We start from the raw sequence: 26,758 nt of genomic DNA on the forward strand, positions 1-26,758 counted from the left end.
CATCCATCAGCTTTCAAATGACGTGGGCCTTTAGAGACCAGGGGCATTTCCCTCAGGCCTGCTTGGCCCATTTATGAAGCAGGAGGAGTGATAATGAATGGAAAAAAGCGAGGTAATACACTTCTGTTTGTTCGCTCAATATCATCATACTGCTTCCCTCAATCAAGAATGTTGTGGTTAATGGAGCGGCGTGCTGCAGGGCTAACCACCGGCTAGCCACTAATCCACACACAGGCACAACGGCAGGTCAGGGAGGTAATGTTGGACTCTGGAGAGATGGGTCTGGGTTTCATCTCTTAGTGGGATTGAGGGATGGGACTGGTTGTTGGTTTCGCTCTTCTGAGTTTGAGTTAGCTCTAAGTAGCCCTGGATGATAAAACATTTGTGATAACCATTTTTCAATATTGATGATGTACGATGGACGTCATATAAGTGATGGTGCCGTTCTGTTCATCAATCCTGTATTGACTGCAAACGCTTTGACATTCTACAGTTGCTACTTCAATAAAATGTGTACGATAGTAATTTATTATTTTTTTTTTTTAAACTGATGATACACGTTTGAGGTATTTTTCATAAAATGTCAGTGCAGTTATGTGATTTAAGCTGATGAAAGTGTTTACCTTTGAACAGTTGCTTCTTCAGTCCACTAGATGGGACTATTTTGCTTTTACTGTTTAGATGAGAAGAGAGGACAAGTCTTGCCATTCACTTGTAACAGTATAAACTAGCAGGACATTTAGCTGACTTAGCTAGCATTAGCTGTTTTCAGTGTTGGGATTATGGAGTGTAAGAATGATTGAATGATCTTCTTGGATACGTCTCTACAAACTTTACACCTGAATTTGGACAATTTATCCCATTCTTCATGGCGGACCCTCCCACGCTGTGTCAGATTGAATGGCGACCTTCAGTGAACTGCCTTCTTTAGGTCTCTCCACAGATATGCAATGGGGTTTAAGTCTGGCTGGGCCACTCAAGGACATTCAGAGACTTACCACTCCAGTGTTGTTTTGGCCGTATGCTTCAGGTCATTGTCATGTTGAAAGGTGATCTGTCGCCCCTGTCTAAGTTTTCGTGCACTCTGGAGGAATGTTAATGTATTTGGCTGCGTTCATCCGTCCCTTAATCCTTACCGGCTTCCCTCTCCCTGCCGCTGAGATGCACTCACATAGCATGATACTGCTACCACCATGTTTCACCGTAGGATTGGTATTAACCAGGTGATTTGCAGTGCGTTATTTATTTATTTATTTATTTATTTATTTTACCAGTACTTTTTGTTCTGCCCAAAGAGTCACATAACTTTACCAGTCTTTTGCAGCCCCTGTCCCAGCTTTTTTGAAACAAGTTGCTGGCGTTAAATTCAAAATGGGCATGTACATATAAAACCAATCAAATTTCTTCAACACTTGATATGTTGTCTTTGTGCTATTTTCAAATAAATCTAGAGTTGAAATGATTTGCACATTATTGCATTCTGTTTTTATTTACATTATGCACAGCACCCCAATTTTCTTTTGGAAACAGGGTTGTATATGATAAACACTCATTGGTTGGAGCATGCAGACACTTGCTCTCACTTAATGGCAGTGATGAAATTTGAATTGGAAACATGTTCTTATATTTTTAAAATGGAACAAAAAGATCAATAATCAAGACTAAGTACACAAAAGAATGTGATTCATATTTTAATTGTTTGGTAGCGCTGATGTTTTTTTAAGTCTTTTCAGAGATTTTCTAGTTAATCTTTTTGATTCCCAGTTAAGTGTTGTTAAATTTTTGGTAGGCTGCATGGTTATTGTTTAGCTAAGTTCATTTTTAGAATTTTAAAAATTCAGTTAATTGTTAAGTTAATTAGTAGGTTACTCACAATATAATACGTAAACACATCCTTATACTGCTTATAGCAATTCATTCATTCATTCATTCATTCATTCATTCAACACAGGTTAAGATGCAGTCAGGCCTGCATCTCTCTTTTTTTTCGGTGAACAAGTAACTACTATATCTACAGCAGCCACACGTCTTATTTCTTGACCTACATTCAGAAGGAACATCTCTAACTTTTGCACTTAAGACAGACTTTTGAAGACATGATGCTTGTTATTCAGTCTATAATTTTTCTTTTTTTCAGGGAATTGCTTAGCAGTTTCAGAGGTAACATGTGCTCATACTGTTAATCAACTTGTTGTGGTTAACTGGATTTCCCTGAACGGAAGTGCTTTTGAAGTGTTTTTGAGCTTTTCACATGTTGTTTTTTTGCCAACTTGAGTCATAATTTAAGCCGAGTGTTCAGTGAAAAGTCTGTGCGGTTTCCCTCTCTTATCCCAAATGTAGCTGAAAATGTAGTTCATGTTCTGTGTCTGAAATTTGTTTCTTTAGTTTTGCACTGGAGCTATGAGGCTAATGTACCTAACAACTACTGGTAGCTTAGGTACATAGGTACACTTATTAGCGTTCATCGTTTAACTATTAGCTCCAGACACTGTAACCTCTAATAGACTTGATTATGTGGTTTCTGACACTGTTTGACACATTGTTATCTGTAACATGGACAAAAATACATTAGCAAAGCAAAAAACAGTAGCAGCCAATTTGCCTTATGCTTATAGATAAGTGTGTCATACAGTGAAACCACAGAATCAAAGAGTTTACCAAACAACTCCACACGGTTTGAGGCAAGTGAGAGGTGATTTAGGCACGCAGTTAGCATCGTGCCGATTGGTGGGGTATTAGCTACACTACCTTTCAAAACTTGAGAATCGCTTGTCAATCATAAAGCTGATTTTGGTGCAAAAACATATGAATTGATTCTAATTTGGGGTGGACAAATGCAAAAATATCATATCACGTAACGTATGAACCAGAAAGCTAAACCAGACTAATTATATTATCTTTTTAATTAAACATGCAATCCATGATATGCTCAGAAAAAGCATATTGTGTATCATGATAATAAACTTTATTGCAATAATGATAAGATATCATCATATTGCTAACCTGTAATTCTTAAATGATATTCATATACTTTAGGTGTCAAACAATAAGCAGGAAGCTGTAAAAATTAAGAAAATTTCAATACGTTAAATTGAGATATTAAATAAGAAAGATGTTTACAACAAGAACGCACTTATAATTAAATTAATATCCAGGATTCTCCATACTGGAGAAGTGGTGACCAAATCTTGCAGATCAGATAGCTACATATAGTTATTTTGTGATGAGATATTAGTGTAAAAAATAAAACTTTTGTTTCCCAACATTCTTTAAATTAAGAGTAAACCATTATCTTACCTTTTTTTGTCTACTTTGTAACATTTCAATCTATACTGTAAAAGTTACTGTTGAATAACAATAACAATATTCAAATATTTGAACCTTAGCCTTGTTGCTCCAGTCCAAAATGAAAGAAGCAAACTTGAGCAGTGGGGAACCCGTAAGGTCGTCTAGGCCTTCAGAGAGGGCCCAATGATTTCTGTGAAATAAAGATAAAAAAAAATACATGTCTGAAATTTTAGCTCATTTTTCTTTAATATAATCATTATTAAAGATTCTGCATCATTAAAGAATCGAGCTCTCCCATTGGTTAGGTCTTCAGGAGCTGAATTGAAGTCCTAACATGTCAGATTAACCGCTAACATAATCAGGAATGACCCTGGAATCAACCAATCATGTTTTGATTTATAGTGGTAGGGACCAGTTTTGTGAAGCTGAGAAATTAGCATGATCGTAGAGATGTTTATTTTTCCTCGTTTTTGACCTTGTGGCTGAACTGAAGGCCCAGCTCTAATAATCATGGTTCACCACTGAACTTCAGATGCCAAGCTTGTCTCAGCTGATCATCTGTATTTGCTATATGGGGGGGGGGACTGTGTATGTTAGACTATCAATTAAAGCCTGGGGTGTTCTACAGCCACCAGAGCGCAAGTTCAATCATAGCCTAGTTTGAACGGAAACTGCCTCTACATTCAAGTTTATGAGCTACTAGAATTTAACCTGTTGCACCAAGTAACATAGTTTCAATGCAGCTTTAAGTTCTAACTTAAAATTTACACACACACTATAGAAGGTGTAATTTCTGCCGTAAGAAATCAGTTAAAATGGCTGGTCGATTTGATCGATGGGAAAGCTCGCAAGAAAAAGAAATACATCTCGATTTTGGTTGGCAATCAGTTCTGCAGGATAGATTGCACCCATTTTCGTCAATTGGAGATAGAAAAGATTACAGACCTCCCAGCCACAGATTTGCACAACATAGACAGTAACAGAGCCCTGAGTCCTACTTTGTGTCTGGCACTGAGATATTTTGCTACAGCGTCCTTCCAAAACCTTGTGGGTGACTCTAAAGTATACAAGCCAACTGCATGCAGAGCAATAAGAGCAGCTCCATCAGTGCTCAGGTTGTGTGTGATGCTGACCTTATCATAGAATACAAAACATATTATTTTAAAAATATAACTAATGCAGCTAACATTACCTTTTTGTCATTCAGGAGATTCAAACAGCGATTACATTAGCCACAGCTAACGTTACTGACCATTCGTTGATAAAGTGCAGTTAAAATACTGTGCACGAGAGCCCAGTTTGAACATCGGAGATATTCCAACAGCAGAACAGTCTCTTTATGCATTATAGCTTATATGACTGACACGCCTTAAACGAAGTAAATGTGGCACAAAAAGAGAGAAATGTGAGCGATCATGTGAGATCATGTGTGTAATGTTTACTGTTTATGTCGGGTAGCATTACTGATTGGCTGCAGAGTGAAAACATGATTCTTTGGACAGTGTTTTGATCTACGATCACTTTACGCACTACTAGTTAGGATAAGTGTCTGTGGTGCAACCGAAATTCTGTGTGTCGCTAGTTTTAAACTAACTACTCTCAACGTAAGGTTTAGGATGGACTTTACACCTCAACTTACGATTGAACTTACGTTCAGCTGGTGCAACCGGCTGCAGTTCTTTTAGCAACACACAGTGCCTTTGTAACTCTCCACTTGATTTGTGTGGAAAAGGTGACTGGAATTAATTTCAGTGTCAGAGGATGAAAGAAAAAAAAACTTTGCGAACGAGCTGAGAGAGTGCTTCTGCTTCTGGACATGCTTAGTTAGTATAAAGCAATGAATCTGTTCAGTAAAGGAATGCATTTTCAGGTCAAGTCCATTGGCATGTCTCTCTCTCTCTCTCTCTCTCTCTCTCTGTCTCTCTCTCTCTCTGTCTCTCTTTCCCTCCCTCCCTTCATTCAGCTCAATGAACTCTGCGAGAACCTGCGAGACGAACACATTGCGTCGACTCTGGGGTTGCCATAGCGATGATCAATGTGGGTCAGTGTATGTGTGTCGGCGCGTGGGAGTGTTGTCAACCTCGCACTGCGGCTTGTCGCCGGGCACTTGTGTGTTCTCCCGCCTGATTGGCTGACGGAGCTGCTGGTTTTTATTAATGGCACTGGGCAGTCGGCAGGCAGAAAACTGCCTCCACTGTCCTTATACAACATGCACACACTTATAGATGTCCTCAGTTGTCACGACATGATGAATACCTATATGGACCGAGCTGGTGTTAGAAACAGCTCTCTGAACTGCACCATGTCTCTCTCTTGTGTAAACGCACAGACATTTTCATAATGCAGACTAGGCCTTTCATAATTATTACACACTCGCCTGATCGTAATTATTTGAGCTTATCACAGTTATTTCCCCCCAGCCGGATATGCACGTTTACTGTTTTGTTTTATACATGTTTTCAGTTGAGTTGAGGAGTATACAAGTAAAGACATACAATAGAAAGCAGAAAATGAATTTATAGGTTCTTACATAAACAACAAATTTAATGACTTCTGGCTGGTGTTGTTAGAGCACAGCGGTGAATGTTTGTTGAATGTGTTAGAAAAGCCGATAAAATCTTAATTTCAAGCAATCTAGTGTTATGTAAACTGTTTGAAGCCAGTATGTTACTGCTGAGTTGAAGTATGTTACTGCTGAGAATCATTCTATACCAGTTCTATCTGATCCAGGAACTTTAATGTGGAGAATCATTTGAAACCCTTCTGATAAATGTTAAGAATCTTTCAGTCCGATCAAACCTGAGTATGTTCATTTTGAGAATCGTTTTATACTGGTCCGATCTGATATGAGCACTTTAATGTTAAGAATTGTTCCATACCGGTCCGATTCAATCTAAGTCCTTAAGTGATGTGAATCGTTAGATACCAGTCCGATTTGATCTAAGAGCTTAAATTTTGTGAATCATGCAAAAGCGGTCCGATTTGAGTACCTTAATGTAGAGAAGTGTTTGATACTGGTCTGATCTGATCTGAGTACTTTAATGTAGAGAGTCTTTTGATACCAGTTCGAACCGATCTGAGTGCTTTAATGTTGAATACCGTTTTATACCGGTCTGATTTGATCTGAATGCTTAAACATTGAGAATCGCTCAAAACCGGTCTGATCCGATCTAAGTACTTAAATATCGAGAATCGTTTGATACCGATCCAATTGGATGTCAGTGCTTTAATGTAAAGAATCGTTTAATACTGGTCCGATAGGATCGGAGTGCTTTAATGTTGAGAATCGCTCGATGCCGGTCCGATCTGATCTGAGTGCCTTAATGTTGAGAATCGTTCGATACTGCTCCGATCCGATCTACATACTTAAATATCAAGAATCATTTGATACCGGTCCAGTTGGATGTCAGTGCTTTAATGTAGAGAATTGTTTGATACTGGTCCGATTGGATCGGAGGGCTTTAATGTTGAGAATCGTTGTATACTGGTCCGATCGGATCTGAGTGCTTTAATGGTGAGAATCGTTTGATCTGATCTGAGTGCTTTAACATTGAGAATCGTTTGATACCGGGCCGATTGGATGTCAGTGCTTTAATGTCAAGAATCGTTTGATACTGGTCTGATCGGATTGGAGTGCTTTAATGTTGAGAATTGTTCGATACTCAGACCGGAGTGCTTTAATGTTGAGAATTCTTCAATGCCTGCCCAATCTAATCGGAGTGATTTAATGTCGAGACTCATTTTTTACTGATCCGATTGGATCCGAGGGCTTTAATGTTGAGAATTGTTCAATACCTGTCTGATCGGATCTGAGTGCTTCAGTGTGGAGAATCGTTCGATTCTGGTCCGATCCCATCTAAGTGCTTTAACCTTAAGAATAACTTGATATAGATAATGTAGGACATGCCAGTAATACTGCAGTAAGATCTCATACATAATGTGACATTCCGGTCTGATATGATTTTCTTCTTTTTTAATGTTCTTATGATTGAGTTTGATTTATCAACACAAATGTTTGGTTACCAGTTACTAATATTGTGCAATAAAATAATGTCATTTTTAATTTGTGCACCGTAGGATGTATTCTTGTTTTTGTGGACTACTTATGTTGTATAACTGTTATAGTTTGGTGATTACAGTATGATTTTATACTTTGCAGTTTCAGCTCCTTTCTCTCGCTAGTGTAAAATCAGAAGTGGCACAGCAGAACATTTCTGCAACAGTCTTGTTTCTAACCGATAGAGAACTCGTGACTGAAAATATGGTCGGAGTTCAGTGGTGTGAAAAAGTGTTTGCCCCCTTCCTGATTTCTTATTCTTTTGCATGTTTGTCACACTTAAATGTTTCAGATCACCAAACAAATTTAAATATTAGACAAAGATAACACAAGTAAACACAAAATGCAGCTTATAAATGAAGATCTTTATTATTAAGGGATAAAGAAATCCAAACCTACAGGGCCCTGTGTGAAAAAGTGATTGCCCCCTAAACCTAATAACTGATTGGGCTACTCTTAGCAGCAACAACTGCGATCAAGCGTTTGCGATAACTGGCAATGAGTCTTTTACAGCGCTGTGGAGGAATTTAGGCCCACTCATCTTTGCAGAATTGTTGTAATTCAGCCACATTGGAGGGTTTCCGAGCATGAACCGCCTTTTTAAGGTCATGCATCACAGCATCTCAATCGGATTCAGGTCAGGACTTTGATTAGGACACTCCAAAGTCTTAATTTTGTTTTTCTTAAGCCATTCAGAGGTGGACTTGCTGGTGAGTTTTGGATCATTGTCCTGCTGCAGAACCCAAGTGCGCTTCAGCTTGAGGTCACAAACAGATGGCCGGACATTCTCCTTCAGGATTTTTTGGTAGACAGCAGAATTCATGGTTCCATTTACTTCCAGGTCCTGAAGCAGCAAAACAGCCCCAGACCATCACACTACCACAACCATATTTTACTGTTGGTATGATGTTCCTTTTCTGAAATGCTGTGTTACTTCTACGCCAGATGTAATGGGACATACACCTTCCAAAAAGTTCAACTTTTGTCTCGTCCACAGAGTATTCTCCCAAAAGTCTTGGGGATCATCAAGATTTTTTCTGGCAAAACTGAGACGAGCCTTTATGTTCTTTTTGCTCAGCAGTGGTTTTTGTCTTGGAACTCTGCCATGCAGGCCATTTTTGCCCAGTTTGCCCTGTAGGTTTGGATTTCTTTTTCCCTTAATAATAAAGACCTTCACTTATAAACAGCATTTTGTGTTTACTTGTGTTATCTTTGTCTAATATTTAAATTTGTTTGGTGATCTGAAACATTTAAGTGTGACAAACATGCAAAAGAATAAGAAATCAGGAAGGGGGCAAACACTTTTTCACACCACTGTATATATTGTATGTGCTGCTGGTGGCATCCTGAGGGTTCAAGCCTAACAGCCACTCGCCCATATGCCACTTTTAAATAGTTCCACACTGTAGATATTTACATCTCTTTGTTATCCTCTGAAAACATGCCTGACTGCTGTAGATTGTGGCTAATGTGTGATTACATCACCTCTATGACAGTGGTGTAAATAGAAAACTAAAAACAAGGATTGAAACTGGATCACTGGAAGGATTAAAACTGGATGGCTTAATATTGCCAATACCTGATCCATTAAAATATGCTAAATCCATTGTTGTGATACTATAATTATGTTTAATATTGTAATAGCATGTTACAACATTAGGGAAGCTGAAAAAATGTTTAGTTTTTATTCAGATGATCAAGAGCCTTCATCAGTCAAACTGTGCTCACACGAGTTCCTCCAAAATGGAAAATAACTGCCAACATAAATCCAGTCTGCCAAAACACTGATGAAATGTGCTTAGAAACAATACATCACCCTCACATCTCCAAACTTTATAGGAGAAGAAAAATATGTTTTTAACGTTAATGCTAATGTAGCAAGATCTTATTCCAAGTAATGTTGAATCATTGCTATTGGTCATGACGTGCACACATTGTAAAGGGCAGCTGGTGTTGTTAAAATGGGTAAAAAATTAAGTTTTAAAATCTCTGCTATGACAACAATGACATGAAAAGTATTTTGACATATACATCTATGAATATATGTATATGCATGTGCATATTTATGTAAATAAATGTATATTTTTTTGACCTGCACTCTTTCAGCTGTGTTAGGAAAGAAAGCTGCTTGTGGTTTTGAAAGAGCCATTACTTCATGACCGCAGAGGCCGAGCCTGTAAAAGAAGCTCATAGAGTTTCCATAATTGCGAATAAGTGACAGATTAGAACTCGGAAAAAGAAAAACAAGCCAGTTCGAGCATGTGCCGGGAAAAAGAGGGATCCGAAGAAATGAAAAACATGACATAAACAGAAGTGTGACATGATTTAGGCATGTTTACGCAAAAGAGTGGTCTTCTTCTACCAACTAGTAAAACATACCGCAGTTAAGCACAGGACTGGGTGAAAGATGTGCTGCTGTAAAATCTGTTTTACAAGAACGTTTTGCTGTGTGATGATGTGTCTGTGGGTTGTCGTTCCACATAAAACAATTACATATATTAAACAGTTTTAGAACTTATACAAGCCGTGTTATTAACCCTGAAGAGTAGCAGCTGCTGGCCATAACAAAACGTCTAATTATATGTGTACTATTTTGGACTTGTAGCTCATTGAAACAAGTAGAGAAATTATGTGGAAGGTGAACTTTCAGTCTGTCACATTTGTGTTTGTGAGTAGAAGATGAGATGTTTTTTATGATTTGAATTTAATAAAATTATTTCTGTTTATACAGTCTTGTTTTTTTGGAATGAAAAAAACTATCCTCTATAGTTTTACCATATTTATAATTTTTTACCTATTTTGGTCACTTTTTGGCATTTTCGGATATTTTTGGTAGAGAAAAGTCAGAAGTGCAGACTCAGTATAGAAAAAGACAACTTAAAAAGGGCCCATGTCCTTCATTTTTTTTGTATTTCATTTTTTTGGCCTAGATCAGGGGTCAGCAGTCCAATTGTAAGAAGAGCCATTTCGTCCTTTCAACAAAAATCAAACCACCTTGGGAGCCACAACATTTTATGTCTATTTTGTTGAAGTATCGTTTTACCATCTTGGCTGAACATATGTCTTAAAATGTGCCAGTGTACTAGTATAGACTAAGAAATATAATATAAACAAAAACACAGACTTACTTTGCTCTGCTTTAAGCTTTAGTTCAGCTATAGCCACTTTTCTCGCATCTCCAGCAGGAAACTTTTCCTCAAAAGTAGAACAGTTTCTTGTAAAATGTCTCTCAATGTTCGATTTCTTATTAAGCTGAGGTCAGCTACTCATTCTCCAGCTTCTTGTTCAAATTTCCCCATTCCACCTTAAATGGTACTTGAGGCACCAGAATGTAACTGTTGCACCATTTAAGGTGGAATGGGACAATTGAAACAAGAAGCTGACTTTTTAGTGTTTGACAGTTTCTCATTGCAGATTAAATGTATCAGGAAACCAGCTGGAGTGATTATAAATACAAACAAGTCTTGCAATTATCGATGTGCATCTTAAATCTCTCTCTGTGCCTTTTCGTTAACTACTAGCTAGGCGAGTCTGCACTCTAATCTTCAGGGTTAAAGGGTGAATTAGCAGTTCTACATTAACTCCAGCGTTTAAGACCATTTATTGTTAAAACTGTGTTAGAACGATCAGCAGAGCTTTATTTTACTGCAAAGAAGGATTATTTTATTTTTACCCAAAAATCTAATTCTGCTATGGAGACGCAACAGGGTAGTAAAAGAGCTCTCTTTTTATCAACATTCACTTTTTTGAACAGACTGTTTTTGTTACTGTGCCTTTAAGACTGACATATGTAAATGAGCTCTCATATGTAAATGAGACTGTTTTTTTTTTTTTTAAATAAGAATAAAAGTCCAGGGTGAAACACTCCTTACAACTTAAACATGAATGAGTGAAGTTTTAAACTGGCTTAATAGGCATGTATATTTAAATGTATTGGGTTTTGTGACATCATAAAAAACAGTTAATTAGAAACAGCTTGCATTTGTAGCTTAGTTTCCATGTATGGACTGTGTGGAGTGGGAAGTAAGTGGCACGATTCAGAACTTCATCAGATCCATGGAAAATTCAGTTTTCCGTAAAATGGGCCCTTTTAAATTAAGCAACAGAAGTGTGTATGTTTATTCTGAACAGAATGCTTTCCCCAGTCAGTTTCCCACATGCTTAGTCCTGTATTCTGATCAAGTGTACGGAAGCAGAATATGTAATTAGCTTTTCTTCATGGCTGTTTTCTTGCATCACCACCGCAAGCTTTGTTTACAGCATCAAACATCAGGAACACTATTCAGCAGTACTTCAGTTCCTGCCATCTCTTATGAACACAACACTAAAGTTCATCAGACTGGCATGTTGTTGCTTTCCCCGTGGAAACCAGTGACCGAGTCAGGCGGTTTTTAGTCACCACATGGCACATGACTGTGTGTCAGCAGTGATGGTAATGCCCAGCTTGATTTGGCTTTAAAGTGACAGTTTGGCAGAAAATCTAAATTACACAGTTTCCCAGTTAAAGGGTCACTCCATCCTAAATGAAGAATGTCACAGTCACTAAATCTGTTGTGAACATGCCTCCTCACTTCCTACAGTGGTGCCACAACAGTCTTTAGAATTACATTTTCTGGTGACTTAGAAAAACCTACTTCTTGAAAGGCTTTCCAATGGATGTGCGACGTATTTGTGTAATGCATGCTGGGCATAGTGAAAGAACATTGGGGGGCAAATGCACAAAATAGTGAAGTCCATCAGACCAACAATGCTGAGGGATAAGTGCAGCATTACTGGATATTGCATAACAGGATAAATATTGTTTTGAATGTTAGTTTTGTGCTGGAATGCCCATTTAACTCAAATGTATTTGATCAGACTAGACTTGTCTGAAGTTTCCTGCTTTAGTTTTTCAGTGTAGCTTGGCTAATGTATAACCCCATTTCCAAACAAGTTGGGACGCTGTGCAGAATGTAAATAAAAATAGGATGCAATGAGATGCAAATCATGTAAACCATATTTTTAAAGGAAAATACTACAAAGACAAAATATCAAATGTTGAAACTGAGAAATTTTATTGTTTTTTGAAAAATATATGCCCATTTTGAATTTGATGCCAACACCACATTCCAAAAAAGTTGGGACGGGGGCATGTTTACCACTGTGTTTCATCACCTCTTCTTTTAACAACACTCTGTAAGCATTCGGGAATGGAGGAAACCAATTGCTGTACTTTTGAAAGTGAAATGTTTTCTCATTCTTGTTTGATATAGGATTTCAGCTGCTCATCAGTTCAGAGTCTCCTTTGTTGTATTTTTCATTTCATAACCCTCCAGATGTTTTCAGTGGTGACAGGTCTGGACTGCAGGCAGGCCAGCTTAGCACCCAGGCTCTTTTAATACGAAGCCATGCTGTCATTACACACGCAGAATGTGGTTTGGCATTGTCTTGCTGAAATAAGCAAGGCCTTTCCTTAAAAACGTCGTCTGGATGGCAGCATATGTAGCCAAAGCATATATATTATTCAGCATTAATGGTGCCTTCACAGATGTGCATGTCACCCCTATGATGTGCACTAATGGATCCCTATACCATCATGAATACTGTTTTTTGAACTATTCGCTGGTAACAAGCTGAGTGGTCTTTAGCAGTGTCCATGACATCCAAAAAGAATATCAAATGTTGATTCGTCGGACCACAGGACACTTTTCCACTTTGCTTCCCCTCAGTCCATTTTAAATGAGCTCAGGCCCAGAAAAGGTGGCAGCATTTCTGGATCCTGTTTATATATGGTTTTTTCTTCGCAGTTTAGAGTTTTAACTTGCATTTATGGATGCAGCGATGAACTGTTTTTGAATTTGCTCATGCAGTCTTTTACAGAGTGGTGAACCCCTCCCCATCTTTACTTCTGAAAGACTCGGCCTCTCTGAGATGCTTTTTTTTATACCCTGTTATGTTACTGACCTGTTGCCAATCAACCACCCGGTGTTTTTCTTAGCGTCACACAACTTTACATGACTTTTATTGCCCCGTCCCAACTTTTCCACATTTGGAATGTGTTTGTGTGTTTATTAATTATTTGTAAGGTATTAGTTTTATGGATATGCCACAAATAATATTGCGTGTGTGTGTGTATATATATATATATATATATATATATATATATATATATATATATATATATATATATATATATATGTGTGTGTGTGTATATATATATATATATATATAAAATATGCACACACATACAAATGTTACCTCATTTACCTGAATGGCTGAGTCAGGGATGTTTCAGTACTGCCTCATCTCACGCTAAAGAATTTGGACAGAAATGGTGCTAAATGTTGTTTCACACCTGAACTTCTACAAGACTCACTCTTTTTGGGCAGTCTTTTGTTAAAATTTTATATTCCACGTACTGGCACCTCAATGTAACTACTGCACCATTTAAGGTGGAACTGGAAAATCGAATAAGAAGCCAACTTCATTTTCATGCAGTTTCTCACGTCAATTGTCTTATATGTTCATCCTTTCCATGCCCCTCTGACCATCAGACACTGCTGGAATTTATCATATATTACAGACAGTCATGCTTAAGTACCAGCCGGTCCACTGCTTGTTTTGTGCACGAGGTTCTAAAATCACAGCGTCGTCTGATGCGACTGACTGAGTCAGGCTGCCCATCGGGTGGTACGAGAGGAAGTGTGGCAGTTGCTGTCCGCTGCTTCGAAACCAAAGTGGGCTGAAACCTGGCTGAAACATGACTAAAACATCCCTGGCTCAAACACTCAGCTAAACAGGATAACTTTAGTGTGGATAGCACTGTTTGTACGCCCTGCTATCTGCATGAATTTCCACACTGCCAGTAGAACAGTTTTGACAAAGCTCATACGGGAGGAAGGATTTTAGCTGGTATACCCCCCACTACTAATATCAACCAATTTCAACAAATCTGTTGAATAAAACACGCACATACAGACATTAATATAAGCCATATTTGAGTTTGTGTCACTGTGCAGTGGAAAAGTGAATATTTCATTATTTTCAATATATAATTTGTGGAGGTTAAAAAGTATTAAAAAGCATTGAAAATCATTTTACAAACTGCTTAGACCTTGTAAACGTCCCACTTCACCTTTCTGACACACAGCAGCAATGTTTGCAGAATATCTTTTTGATACAGAGAGAGATGTTATTGGCTGGGAAGCCTAACATGCACTTATCCACTCATGAATCTGAAACAGTTAGTCTTCTAGCTGCGTTTTTAGATAAAGAGCAAAAGCTCCTGGCTGCCTCTGCTCTCTTTGGATTCAGCTTTAAGCAGTAGATCCCACTTTATGATTTGTTTATGGTCTAGAACCGACGTTCATCTGTCAACTCCTCAGCACAATCCATCATTTGAGTGAAAATGACTGTTTAAATATAGCTGGAATTTGGAACTGAAAGCTGCTTTTAAACTCTTATTGGATGCAGACATTCAGTCCTAATGCACTCCTGAGGATATAATGGTTAATAATAACTTAAAAAAAATTGTATATGCATGTTAGTTTTCAGTAAACAACATTCAGTCAAAAAAAATGATCAAACCTGCTCAAGAGTTTGTGTCAGGACAGCACTGTGTATTTGTTAAAGGGTAAATTCCACAGATTTTTCTGCATAATTGAGTGTTTGAGATGTAAACAGAGTCATTCAGAGTGGTTTGGTGTGAAATGGTTCAGATTTCTTTACAGTGGTGGTTATAGGAACCAGGGCTCGCTACGACTACAACACAAATAAACATTTTGTTTACTATACAAAACAACCAGTGAACCTACATATGTATTCTGAGTTTCATATGGAATGTTTATGATGGTAAAAATATGATGGAAAAATATATGTTTTCTTTGGGGACTATTTCGCCTCACCTCCATTAATGGATTATACAAACATATTTTAGGCCAAAATCTTCGCAAAACTATCGTAAAACGATGTCTCAGACATCAGGCAGTGTATTCATAACCATTTCAGGTAATAACTTTCTGTGACGGAGCTTTTAGAGGTGGATGTCTGGTTCCTATCACCTCCACTGTGAACAATTCTGACTTGGTAAGTTTCTCTGGAGCAGTGCGTTTCACACCAAACCACTCTGAATGACTCTTACATCTCAACCATCCTAAACAATTTAAGAAATTAGCAAAAAGTGAATCATGTTGTTCAGAACTATGCAGGTCAGTCTTTAACCATGTTCTTTTAGAGCTGTCACTTTTGATTCTGTTAGTAATCGAGTAATCTCGTGCTAGTGATCACTTTGATGATTAATCCAGTCATCATATACAGCCATGTGCAAAAGTTTGTGCAACCCTGGTCAAATAACATGTTTTGTTGATTTTCTAAGTGTAAATAAGTGAATACATCCTATACAGAGAACACACTTCTGCACATTTTAATGCACAGTTACTGTTTATTTACTGAATTTAACATGAGTAAAACATAAAACGTGGCCTGTGCGAAACTTATGGCACATTTTATATTTTGTGGTTTTTTTTTTTTTTTTTTTATTCTGATAATAGAAATTGTAATAAGAAGAATGTCGTATTTAGAAGATCAACAAAACTGAAAAAAACAGGAGTTTCCAAAACTGGAGTTCAGGAAAAGGTTAGAAGCTACAGAGACAATTGAGTTCCTAATTGAGTTCCTAATAACTAGGAAAGACCTAGTAGGTTACCAAAGCTGTCCGCATCAGATATACAGACATTAATATAAGCCATATTTGAATTTGTGTCACTGCAGTGGAAAAGTTAATATTTTTCTCGTTTGCAGAGGTTAAAAATATTTAGTCATTGAATTTCATTTTACAAACTGCTAAAACCCTGTAAACGTCCCACTTCACCTTTCTGACCCACAGCAGCAATGTTTAAGAATATCTTTACGATACAGAAAGAGCTGTTATTGGCCGGGAAGCCTGGCATGCACTTATCCACTCATGGATTCAATCTTCTAGCTGTGTTTTTAGATAAAGAGCAAAAGCTCCTGGTTGCCTTCACTATCTCAACAAAACTGAATTTCAGAAAAAGGTTCGCAGCTACAAAGACAGAGAGTTCCTAATAACTGGGCAAGACCTGGTAGACCACCAAAACTGTCCCCATCAGATAAAACAATTCAACCAACTTCTTAGACTAAAATTTGGAGGTGTGGAAAAATAGACCTATAGACTTCCTGCAGCCATTTACATTGGGTGAACATTATTTTATGTTGATAGAAATGATCAGAAATGAAGAGGAGTAAAATCATTTTGCATTAACTTACATTAAAAGTAAAGAACTATTTTTATTTCGCTTAATCCTTCACCTTTCAAGTTACCATTTAAGAAATATGAAATTGTTTCCAGCAGTGACAGTATATTGCAAATACTGAGAATGTGTAAACTTGTTACTAGTATGTTTAATCTCTGAGGATGCAGTATGTAAGTCTTTGTAGCTTTATGCATTTCTCTCCTGTTCTCTCCTTGTTCTTTTAAGAGTAGTTTTGACATATTCTTGGCTGTTTTTGCTTCATATGTTTCCTTTAAGAAACGCCTGAAGCAAAAAACTCCAATTAATTCAGTTCTGCTCGACGTTTTGAAGCTGGGAGTCTGTGAAAATGGTTTGCTCTGAAACTGCTTATGCAGCTGTTTTTGCGATTCACCCTCATTACTGTATTATTTTACATCATTACGCCTCCACGGAGATTCACTCCTGTGCCGTTCAATTCAATTATCTATGCTCAATTTGCGAGAATATTCTCGTTGTACGTTCCCACGCAAATCAGAGTAGTAGATTGGGACTTGACACAGCTTTTGCCACATCATCTGCATCTCACTTCACACTTTAAGACTGTTCCCCCCACTGAATGAGACGTAAAGATAATGGTGATAGAATGCAGGAATGCGCATTCAGTTAGCATACTGATACACATCCTTAAAAAAGATGGTTCTCAAAGGCTTCTTTAGTAAAGGGAATGGTTCTGTTTAGAACTATGCATTCTATATAGAACCATTTCATGCTTAAATGGACCTTTGCATGGTGAAATGTTCTTCAGACTGATGGAGAATGTTCACACATAAAATGCTTCACACCTAAAAATGGAGGGTTCTTCAAGTGTTCTTTAGTAAAGAAAATGGTTCTGTATAGGATCTTGAACACTCTAAGATCACTTTGTATGATTGTAGGGTTCTTTGTATTGTGAAAACACTCTTCAGACTGATGGAGAATATGCTGTAGATGGTTCTATATAGCACCAAAAAGTGTTCTTTAATTAGTACAAGCTTGACACCATAACAATAGCAGAACCCTTTTTGGTGCTATATAGAATCAAAAAGGGTTCTGCTATTGTTATGATGTCAAGCTTGTACCAATAAAATAACCTTTCACAATACAAAGAACTCTTTAATCATGCAAAGGGTTCTCAGAGTGTTCATGGTTCTATATAGAACCATTTTCTTTAATAAAAACCCTTGAAGAATCATTTTTAAGGGTGTTGGAACAATAGAAGGACCCTTTTTAGTGTTATATAGAACCATTACAACCATTACCTTTTACTAAAGAACCCTTGAAGAACCATCTTGTTTGAGTGCAGTATTACATCACAGAAGTGCATGATTTGTTAGTATTTTAGTATAATATACTATAATTAATAAGTGTTATATAATATAGTGTTAGATTAGCATGGTAATATAGCATTATAGTATAAATCTAGCTAGCATTAGAATACCATTAGAATATTATAATGCTGAAGTGCTAGATTAGTTAGCATATTGGAATGATATTAAGTATTAGACTAGATTAGCCATGATATTAGCACAGCATTAATATACAGACGTGCTAGATTAGTTAGCATAGTAAAACATTTGTATTGTATAGAAGTAGTATATTAACATTAGTCCAGTATTAATGTACGTAAGTGCTAGATTTACTAGCATATTAGCGTGGTATTATACTGATCTGAACGAATTATGCTGGTCTAGTGCTGGTCTGGTGCTGGTTTAACTGGTCACCCGGCATGGTCGTGCTTATTGACCAGCATACCAGTAGTCAGAACACATCATATGCTGGTTTTACTGGTGTCCGGTGTCTATGCTGGTTGTTCTAGTAGGGTACAGGTCTGGCTAGTGCGGCTTTCTGGTGGTGGTAGTTTTGTAGTTTATGTGAGAGGTAAACAAAACAAATAGCTGTTGTTGTTTATTGGCTTGCTGGTGTTTTATTTCACAAGTATTTTGAAATTGAAACTGTAGCAGAAATAAAACGGAATTTAATTGCACGTTTTAAATGCACTTTACCATCTGTTATGTTTGTACAGTGTTGTTTAGTTGTTCTGATCACTTCTTTTCTCAGTGCTGATGTGTTCACATCAACTCTGCCAAGTTCATCATCTGACTTTGAAGGGTGCTCATGTGGTGCCTTCTGGTGGGAAACTAGTTTGTCAGATGAAACCAAGACCACTTGAAAGCAGCATTAGTGATCTCTCTATGTGGCCATGGCTGAACCCAGTGCAATGTGGGTAATGTGGTTTTCCCCTGCAGGCCTTTGACTCAGGAGGAGATCGCCCAGCGCCGGGAGATGGCCAGACAGAGACATGCAGAGAAACAAGCGGCCAGTCAGAGCGCAGAAAACCCTGAGTCAGCCAACGCTGGGGGCGCTCAGACTGTGACTTCAGCCAACAGCACCAACACAGGCAAGCAGCAAATAATTTTGAATTACGCTAAGAAAAGGACTGGAACAATAAACAAGTTGGGAAAATTGATAAGTATAGCTATATTTTCCATTCTCACTAGAGGGGGTGCAAACCCTTTTAAACAAGATGTTTTTTTTTAAAAAAGAAGTTTTGAAGACCTACGCATTACCACTGATGCTGCCTTTCACTTTCTGTAGAGCTGCCCTGAGAGTCTGTGTTGAACTTGGTACCAGACTCACACCAAAATAATCAAATCCAATTATTGTGAAAACTTAAGATTTCATGATTTTGAAATCATTTTCTAAAGAATCTTTGCACTCCTCTTATTGCTCTTTTTCTCACTGTATGCCTGCAGATACTGATGCACTGTGTGCACAAACAGAAGCTCTGACGGTGAAGCCCACAGCAGAAGAGGAGGAGAAGGAGCACTTCATAGCGTTCGCACGCATCTACAGTGGCGTAGTCCGCAGGGGCCAAAGAGTATTTGTGCTTGGACCCAAATACGACCCTGCGCTTGCCCTCAGAACGGTGAGACCTTCTGACCAGCCTTTTTTCATGTGAATCTGGCTAACAGTGAATGGAGGATAATGGAAATCACTTAGACTAGTGGTCACCAGCCCTCCTCCTGGAGATCTACTTTCCTGAAGAGTTTAGTTCTAATCTGCCTTGTCCCCCACCCCATTTTAACTCACACTGATGCATCTGGTCCAACCAGTCAAGGATTTCTGAAGAAGTTAATTAGCCGGGAGCTGGTGTGGCAGATTGTGGTTGAAACTAGAGATTTGCTTTCCGGCTAATTTTAATGTTCAAGTATTCATAAGAGTTTATGAAAGGGGAAAAAAAACACTGATGTAGGGCTGTAGGCTTACTTTTTTAGGTGACCGCACTGACTGCACAAAAATATAGCAGCAAATAGAGGAATAAACTTGAAAGCATGTTTTGTTATCCAAAAAACTTGGAAATCTGGAGGTTTTCATGTTGGTTGAGTGACCGAGGCTGCCTTTTTAGATGAACTGATGGATGCTCATCTTATTTTCTCCACAGTGGATGATATGCCAACATCTTATTTGCCTAAGAAATACATTTCCTCTGTTTCTGGAAGTAGCTAACTTCAGCTAGAGTGGTTAGTTTAGTTAGTGATGCAACTTCTCGAAGTCTTCTTTCTTAATCACGTCCTTGTCAATGTGCTCACATTCAGGCTGCCATGTTTCAGAGCAAGTTTAACATAACAGCAAATAAAATTTTTCACTGAATTGTTGGTATGCATATTGTCTCTGTCTTCCTATAACGAGATGTAATCTTGAATAAGCATTATTGAAAAACTGAATACTAAAAATGCCTGAATAGTGATTTTAGAATTCGAACTCTGGCGTCTTGAATGGTCAGCAGAGTACTCAAGCCTGTGCACATCCTTATTTGAAACAGGCCTCCACAGGGAAGTAAATTGCCAGGACCAGGGTTGGTGACCACTGACTTAGACTGATGACATTTGCATGTAGCTGTTTGTCCCATATAGGTGTCCATTTATTATTAGCAATGTAGGCATCTTAGGTGGGGGAAACTGAATAATACTGTCTGTTGGGCACCTTTTTAGTTCCATTGCAACAAAACACCTTTTAGTAGAGACAAAATTAAAGCTTTACTGCTGTTTTAGCCATGTGACCTTAGCCTTAGCTTTTGTCCATGTTTAGAGTTAACCATATCTCAGAATCCACTTAATTAAGTTTAGAAGATATTACTTAACAACCCCTCACAGTTTGAGACAAGTGTGTGTTGTTGTAGGCAGAATACTACAGTAGCCTCGTAGCTCCAGTGCAAATCTCAAGAAGCAAACTTCAGGCGTCAGACATGGCCTGGCTAAATGAATACATTTGGGGTAAGGGGTAAGTGAGTAAATTGGATTTTTTGTGAAAATATGAATATATAGGGCTAACGAGTGGCCTATCATCAGGAGATCGCAAAGACAATCTCCGGTGACAGCCATTCATGGCCTCTCTCTCTCTCCCCATCACCCAGCACAGGCATCTTTTAACTGACGTTACAGAACTGGCAGTTGGTGCTTTTTTCCGAGCGTGGTCAGCTGGCCAGTGACGCTGCTTTAGTGACAGTTCGAAAAGATGCGGTGGTATTGTGTGCTTGGGGGAGTCCCAACTAGTGGGTGGAATTGGACACGTCTAAATTAAGGAGAAAATTGGAAAAAAGAAAAGAAAAATACACATATATATATATATATATATATATATATATATATATATATATATATATATATATATTTTCCTCCACCTTCACTGTAGGTGCTTTGATGAATCAAGATGTTCATGTAATCCAACAAAAAATATTTGGGTTAAATAATGCATTTCATTGTGTTATTGATCCACTAGTGCATTTTAATATATCAGTGGGTCTTGCAGTATGCAGCATAATTGCAGTAGTAGCATGTTGTCCATATTGTACAGCCCTACCAGGTATCAAAGACAGATGGTAGTTCAGATAGGAAATGATTTCATCTGGTGATGTTTAGCAGAGTTAACCGTCATCATGTTTTCTCCTGCATCCTGACCCCACTCATAACAAACCACACAAGCTGTTCCTTAATGCTCATTAATACAGCACTCATAAAATGCCTCTCTGAAACCTCCTGCTTTGTATTCTGAAGTAATCCGGCGTGAAAGCTCAGAGGCAGCACAGAAGCCGAGGCAATGTGAAGATACAGGATATGTGGTAGATTTGTAAAGAGAAGAGGTTATTTGAGAACAGAATGAAGACGCTGTTGTGTACTGATCTGACCAGATGTCTTATAATAGTTAAAATAGTGAACTTTTTTCAAAATTCCTGCATAATTAAATGGTTAAGATGTAAACAAAGTCATTCAGAGTGGTTTGGTGTGAAATGCTCCGTTCTAGAGAAAGTTACAGAGTCAGAATTGTTCACAGTGGTGGTGATAGGAACCAGATGTCCACCTCTAAAAGCTCCCTCACAGAAAATTATTACATGAAATGGTTATGAATGCAGTGCCTGATGCCTGAGACATTGTTTTTCGATAGTTCTGTGAAGATTTTGGCCTAAAACATTCTCTACAGTGGAGCATTTCATTCTGAATGACTTTGTTTACATCTCAATAATTGATTTATGCAGAGATTTTCAAAAATTGGTTGTTCAACTAGTTTTTCAGACGTATGGGATTAACTGTTTGCTGACATGTATATGTGAAACGGTTTTGAAAATGTTTTAGATTTTTAATGCTTTTAGAAATGTGTTAAAAATGCAAAACATGCCACAAGATGCTAACAGGCGCAAATGGCTCTCTTTGTTAATAAGGGGCCTTTTCTGACAATCACATGAAGAGTGGCCAGGCATGCATTCCATGAAGATGTTAGCTGTTTTGCATTTATATAATTTAAGACTTCCAATTTCTGCTTTTTATTAGCATTTATGTTGATAACATAGGAAAGGCCTACTTGAGATACCATAGCAATGGCCCAGCAACTCATTGGCAACCACCTGGGATACCATAGCAAAAGCCTGACAACACTTTAGCAACCACTTATGATAGCATATCACCAACTTTGTCAAGCCAGCTTAATTCACAAGCCTTCCCTTCTAGTTCTGTGTTTTGTTGTGTTACTTGTTGTGTTGGTGCCTTTTTGCCTCTGGATTTGCCCTCTTGTAAAAGCCTCTAATCCTCCCAGCTGCCTGACGGATGTTCTGCGGCCGACCCTTTGCCCTCCGTGCCCCATTTGGCCTGCTGCACGCTGGAGCATCTGTACCTGCTGATGGGTCGTGAGCTGGAGGAGCTTGAGGAGGTTCCTGTGGGAAATGTTCTAGGTATGTGCTCTTGGTGTCACATGCACATTACTAGCTGGTCCCCCTTTATCCTTTTCTTCCAGACCTTTCTAATGTTGATCACTGAGAGTGGACTTTACTCTCAGGTTCCTCACTTTGCGAGCTGTGTATACTATGGTGGGGCGGTATAATGGTAATAAGGTACACTGTGATATTTGAAAATAGTGATGACATTTAAAAAATTATTTCTCTCTCACATTTCTGTTGCCTGTCTGGATCTCCAAATGAACACATTTCACACATTTATTTTTGAGAGTCGTGTGAGTTCACCAATAGGTTGGGCTGATAGAAAGAGATGCAGAAAATCTTAAAAAACTAAACATTATAGCGGCTCAGCAACAGCTAAGAGCTGCACTCACCACACAACACGATTTCAGCATTCATTCCAGTGAAACCCCAGTCACTCTACTCACATGTCCTCTAAATGGAGGTCATTTTAGTATCAGTCAGCTGGAACCGAGCTTGTGCTGTGTTGTGTGGGACGTTTGGCCTGCTAACTAAGCTACCGTTAGCTAAGCCAAAATGCTACAGTTCCAAACACCACAGAACAGTTTTGATTTTTGTTTTCACTCTAACACCAGTCACTCGACTCTGTGCTGTTAGTTATCCTCTAAATGTGGGTAATTTTAGCGTCAGTTAGCTGGAAGCAAGACTGTGCTGTGGTATGTGGCACTAACTGATACTGCTAACTGATATTGTTAGCTTAGCCAAAATGCTACAGTCCCAGAAACACCAGGTTCAATATAGACTTTCTGTCACTCCAGTACCAGTCACTCAACTTTTGCTTTCTCAGTCATTAGTCTTTATCATCTACACTTGTTTCAGCAGGGCAGCAGTTAGTTCAAATCAGACCTGTACTGTGGTGTGTGGAGTCTGTAGCTGCCCGCTAAGCTAACGTTACGTTAGCTACAGATCCAAACACCACAGAACAGGTTTAATTTTGCCTTTCTGTCCCTTCAATGACATTTGCTTGAGTTCACTCTTTCAGATTGAAATAATTATCATTAATATTTGTCTGTGCTTTAGTGCTGTGATGAGCAGGTGCTCAGAGTTATTATGCTAAGCTAAACCAAGGCTAAAAAACTCCTCTCTCTCATAGTTACCAGCGCTGTTCCACATGTAGTGATTGTTAGATGACTTGACCTTCATTGAATGGTGATTTGAAAATTGGGTATGCTTAACTGATTACCGTGTGAGTGAACTGCTATTTTTGATCCTTTTTGATTTTGGAATAATGAAGGACGAGATGGTAAAAAAGCATTATAAATCTGTTTGTCTCTTAGAGACGCTTACTACTTACTACTACTTACTACTGATTTACTTTGTAAACTTTATATTTATTGGAAGAAGGATTGAAGGTGTTTAAAAGGGACATCGGCCCAACCCAAGTGTATACTTGGGCCCAATCCCATTTCACCCCTTGCCCCTACCACTTAGCCCTACCTCTCTGCTTTGCGCGTTTACGCCTAGGGGTAGGGTTTCCCGATTTTTGATGAGATAGAGGGGTAGAGAGACGTGTTAGGGCTACATGGCCCTGCAAATGGAGGTTTTTCAGGGGCACACTCTGAACAGAGTGTTATGAGGAAAAAGCAAGATGGCTGAGCAAGTGACCAAAGAAACCCACAAATGTGTGTATTTTCTCCATTATTAAAATATGATAACCATTGTATTATCTTAGTTTAATGTCGTTGCAATGTATTATGGTCCTTTTCTTCATAAAAAACATAATCAGTAGTAGTATGCTGAAATCTTGGGAACAGGAAAATTCGAACAAGAATCTGGTGAATAGCTGACTTCAGCTTCATATTACTGAAGAATTAGGGGTGGAGGATAATAAATAAACGCTAGTAGCCTGAAGTAATGCATGAAGTAATGTTCTTTTCTATTTGAGGGTCCCATTTCATAGGGAAGATTTCAACCACTATCCCTTGTGACTCAGTTCCAGTGGGCAAGGTGACCCTTGAAAACAAAGAGTAGGGGTGAAAATAAGAAATGGGATTGAGCCTTAATTTTGCCTTGTCCACTTCATCCACTTGGCCAGGAGACATTTTCACAGAGTAGGAATCTCAGTTAATCACCTAACTTAGGCTTTGGTGTATGTGTAGCTGTACAATAGCGACAGCTTACAAAGTAATAAATGGGGTGCCTGTTGGGAGATTTTAGGCAGCAGTTGCCATCTCCCTTTTGGCTTTGGCAGTATTCTCACAGGCTGTGAAGACATCCCCCAAAAAAAAAATAAAAACCCAGAGCTTGGCCACGCTGGCTCTCAGCCAGCTGGGCTGCTCTTCGCGATGGCCTTTATCGAAGAAGTCAAACGTGACCTCCAGAGACGATTACATCAGGACTGACAAAATCCTCCATCGAAAATAATCTAATTTATAATTTGAGCACGTCTGTTGCCATAGCAACAGAGGTTATCTAAGGACGTTTCAAATAATGTGTATTTCATCTGGGCCTGTGTGCACTCTTTTGAAATATTGATAATCTTTTCGATTTGCTTTAAACAGATATAAGGTGAAAAGTACAGCATGTTCAAAATACACTTAGCAGGACTGAGCTGATGAAGACTTCAGCACAAAAACTAAACAGTCACTCCAGTGTTTTTCCTGAAGCTAAGGAGGTTTGAGTGGTCATACATGCATCTGCCTGATGGTTTTACAATGGGCACAACCTCAGCCTCGTTGGCATCTAGTGGGCAGGAACATTCAGTATTGTCATCAGTGGTCTGTAGAGCCAGTTTCACAGACACAAATTAAGTCTAATCCTAGACTAAAATGAATTTCCAATGGAGATTTACAGTTGACACTGCAGTTCAGTCTGAGTAGATCAAATCAGTAGGTTGGTGCTGATCTCAGAACAATTGGTTGATGCTGATCCCAGAACAGTAGATTAGTGCTGATCTCGAAACAGTTGGTTGGTGCTGATCTCAGAACAGTAGATTAGTGCTGATCTCAGAACAAGTGGTTAGTGCTGATCTCAGACCAGTAGGTTGGTGCTGATCTCAGACCAGTAGGTTTGTTGCTAATCTCAGTCCAGTAGGTTTGTTGCTAATCTCAGACCAGTAGGTTGGTGCTGATCTCAGAACAGTTGGTTGGTGCTGATCTCAGACCAGTGAGTTAGTGGTGATCTCAGAACAGTAGGTTAATGTGTATTTTAGAACAGTAGGCTGGTTCTGATCTCAGTGATGTTCCTGAGCATTGTTCTCTGTGTAGGTGAGTGAGTGAGTGCAGGTTGTGATGAGGTTTGGTGAAACGCATCATCAGCTTTATAAGGGAGGAGTGAGTTTGGCTGGAGATCTAACACATCATATCTGTGATTCATGTCCAGGTTTTTTTTTTTTAACCCCCCCGCAGTAGGCGTCCAGCTATGGCCGACCAGAGCAATTAAACGTAATTTATGGCCTTTAGCATTCCTGCACTCCTCCATATGTGTGTCTGGGTTTTGTACAGTCAGGATTGAAGTTCCACTTTTTTATCTTTGAGGCCAAGACTCTCATCCCTCATTAAACTACACCAAACACCCAGCCTTTCAGATGCTTTTTAACTCACACTCACTCACGACATGAGCTCTTGTTAGCATCACTGCAGTATTTTATTGATCTTTTTTTTTCATATGTGACTCTAATAGGTCCTGAATTAACCCATCAGCTTTGTCTCTTATGCCATATTTCAGAATTACACCACTGTTCAAAAGTTTGGTATCACTGTTTTTATTAATATAAAACCAGACACATATATCAGGTGATTTTAATATGCTGCTAGTGCTCTACAACTTTATAGGTTTCAATAATTAGCTGTAAAAATAAAGAAATGTGTACATGATGAAACATGATGTGCATGACTGAGAAAGCTGTGTAACACCACTAATCAAGTACTAATAAAATTAATATCCAGAATAAAGTTT

At 38.5% G+C, this 26,758-nt stretch overlaps 1 protein-coding gene across 3 annotated transcripts in view; it reads left to right on the forward strand.

The window, feature by feature from the left end:
• efl1 (elongation factor like GTPase 1) overlaps window positions 1–26,758 on the forward strand; it is a 158,847-nt gene that overhangs the window by 38,110 nt on the left and 93,979 nt on the right. For all 3 annotated transcript variants that reach the window (XM_036586612.1, XM_036586614.1, XM_036586613.1), the window contains 3 exons: window positions 18,861–19,012; window positions 19,368–19,540; window positions 22,702–22,837. In XM_036586612.1, coding sequence (XP_036442505.1) covers window positions 18,861–19,012; window positions 19,368–19,540; window positions 22,702–22,837 — 461 coding nt within the window. The remainder of the gene's footprint in view (window positions 1–18,860; window positions 19,013–19,367; window positions 19,541–22,701; window positions 22,838–26,758) is intronic.

Source organism: Colossoma macropomum, unplaced genomic scaffold, assembly GCF_904425465.1.
Source record: "Colossoma macropomum unplaced genomic scaffold, Colossoma_macropomum, whole genome shotgun sequence".
Classification (NCBI taxonomy): Eukaryota; Metazoa; Chordata; class Actinopteri; order Characiformes; family Serrasalmidae; genus Colossoma; species Colossoma macropomum.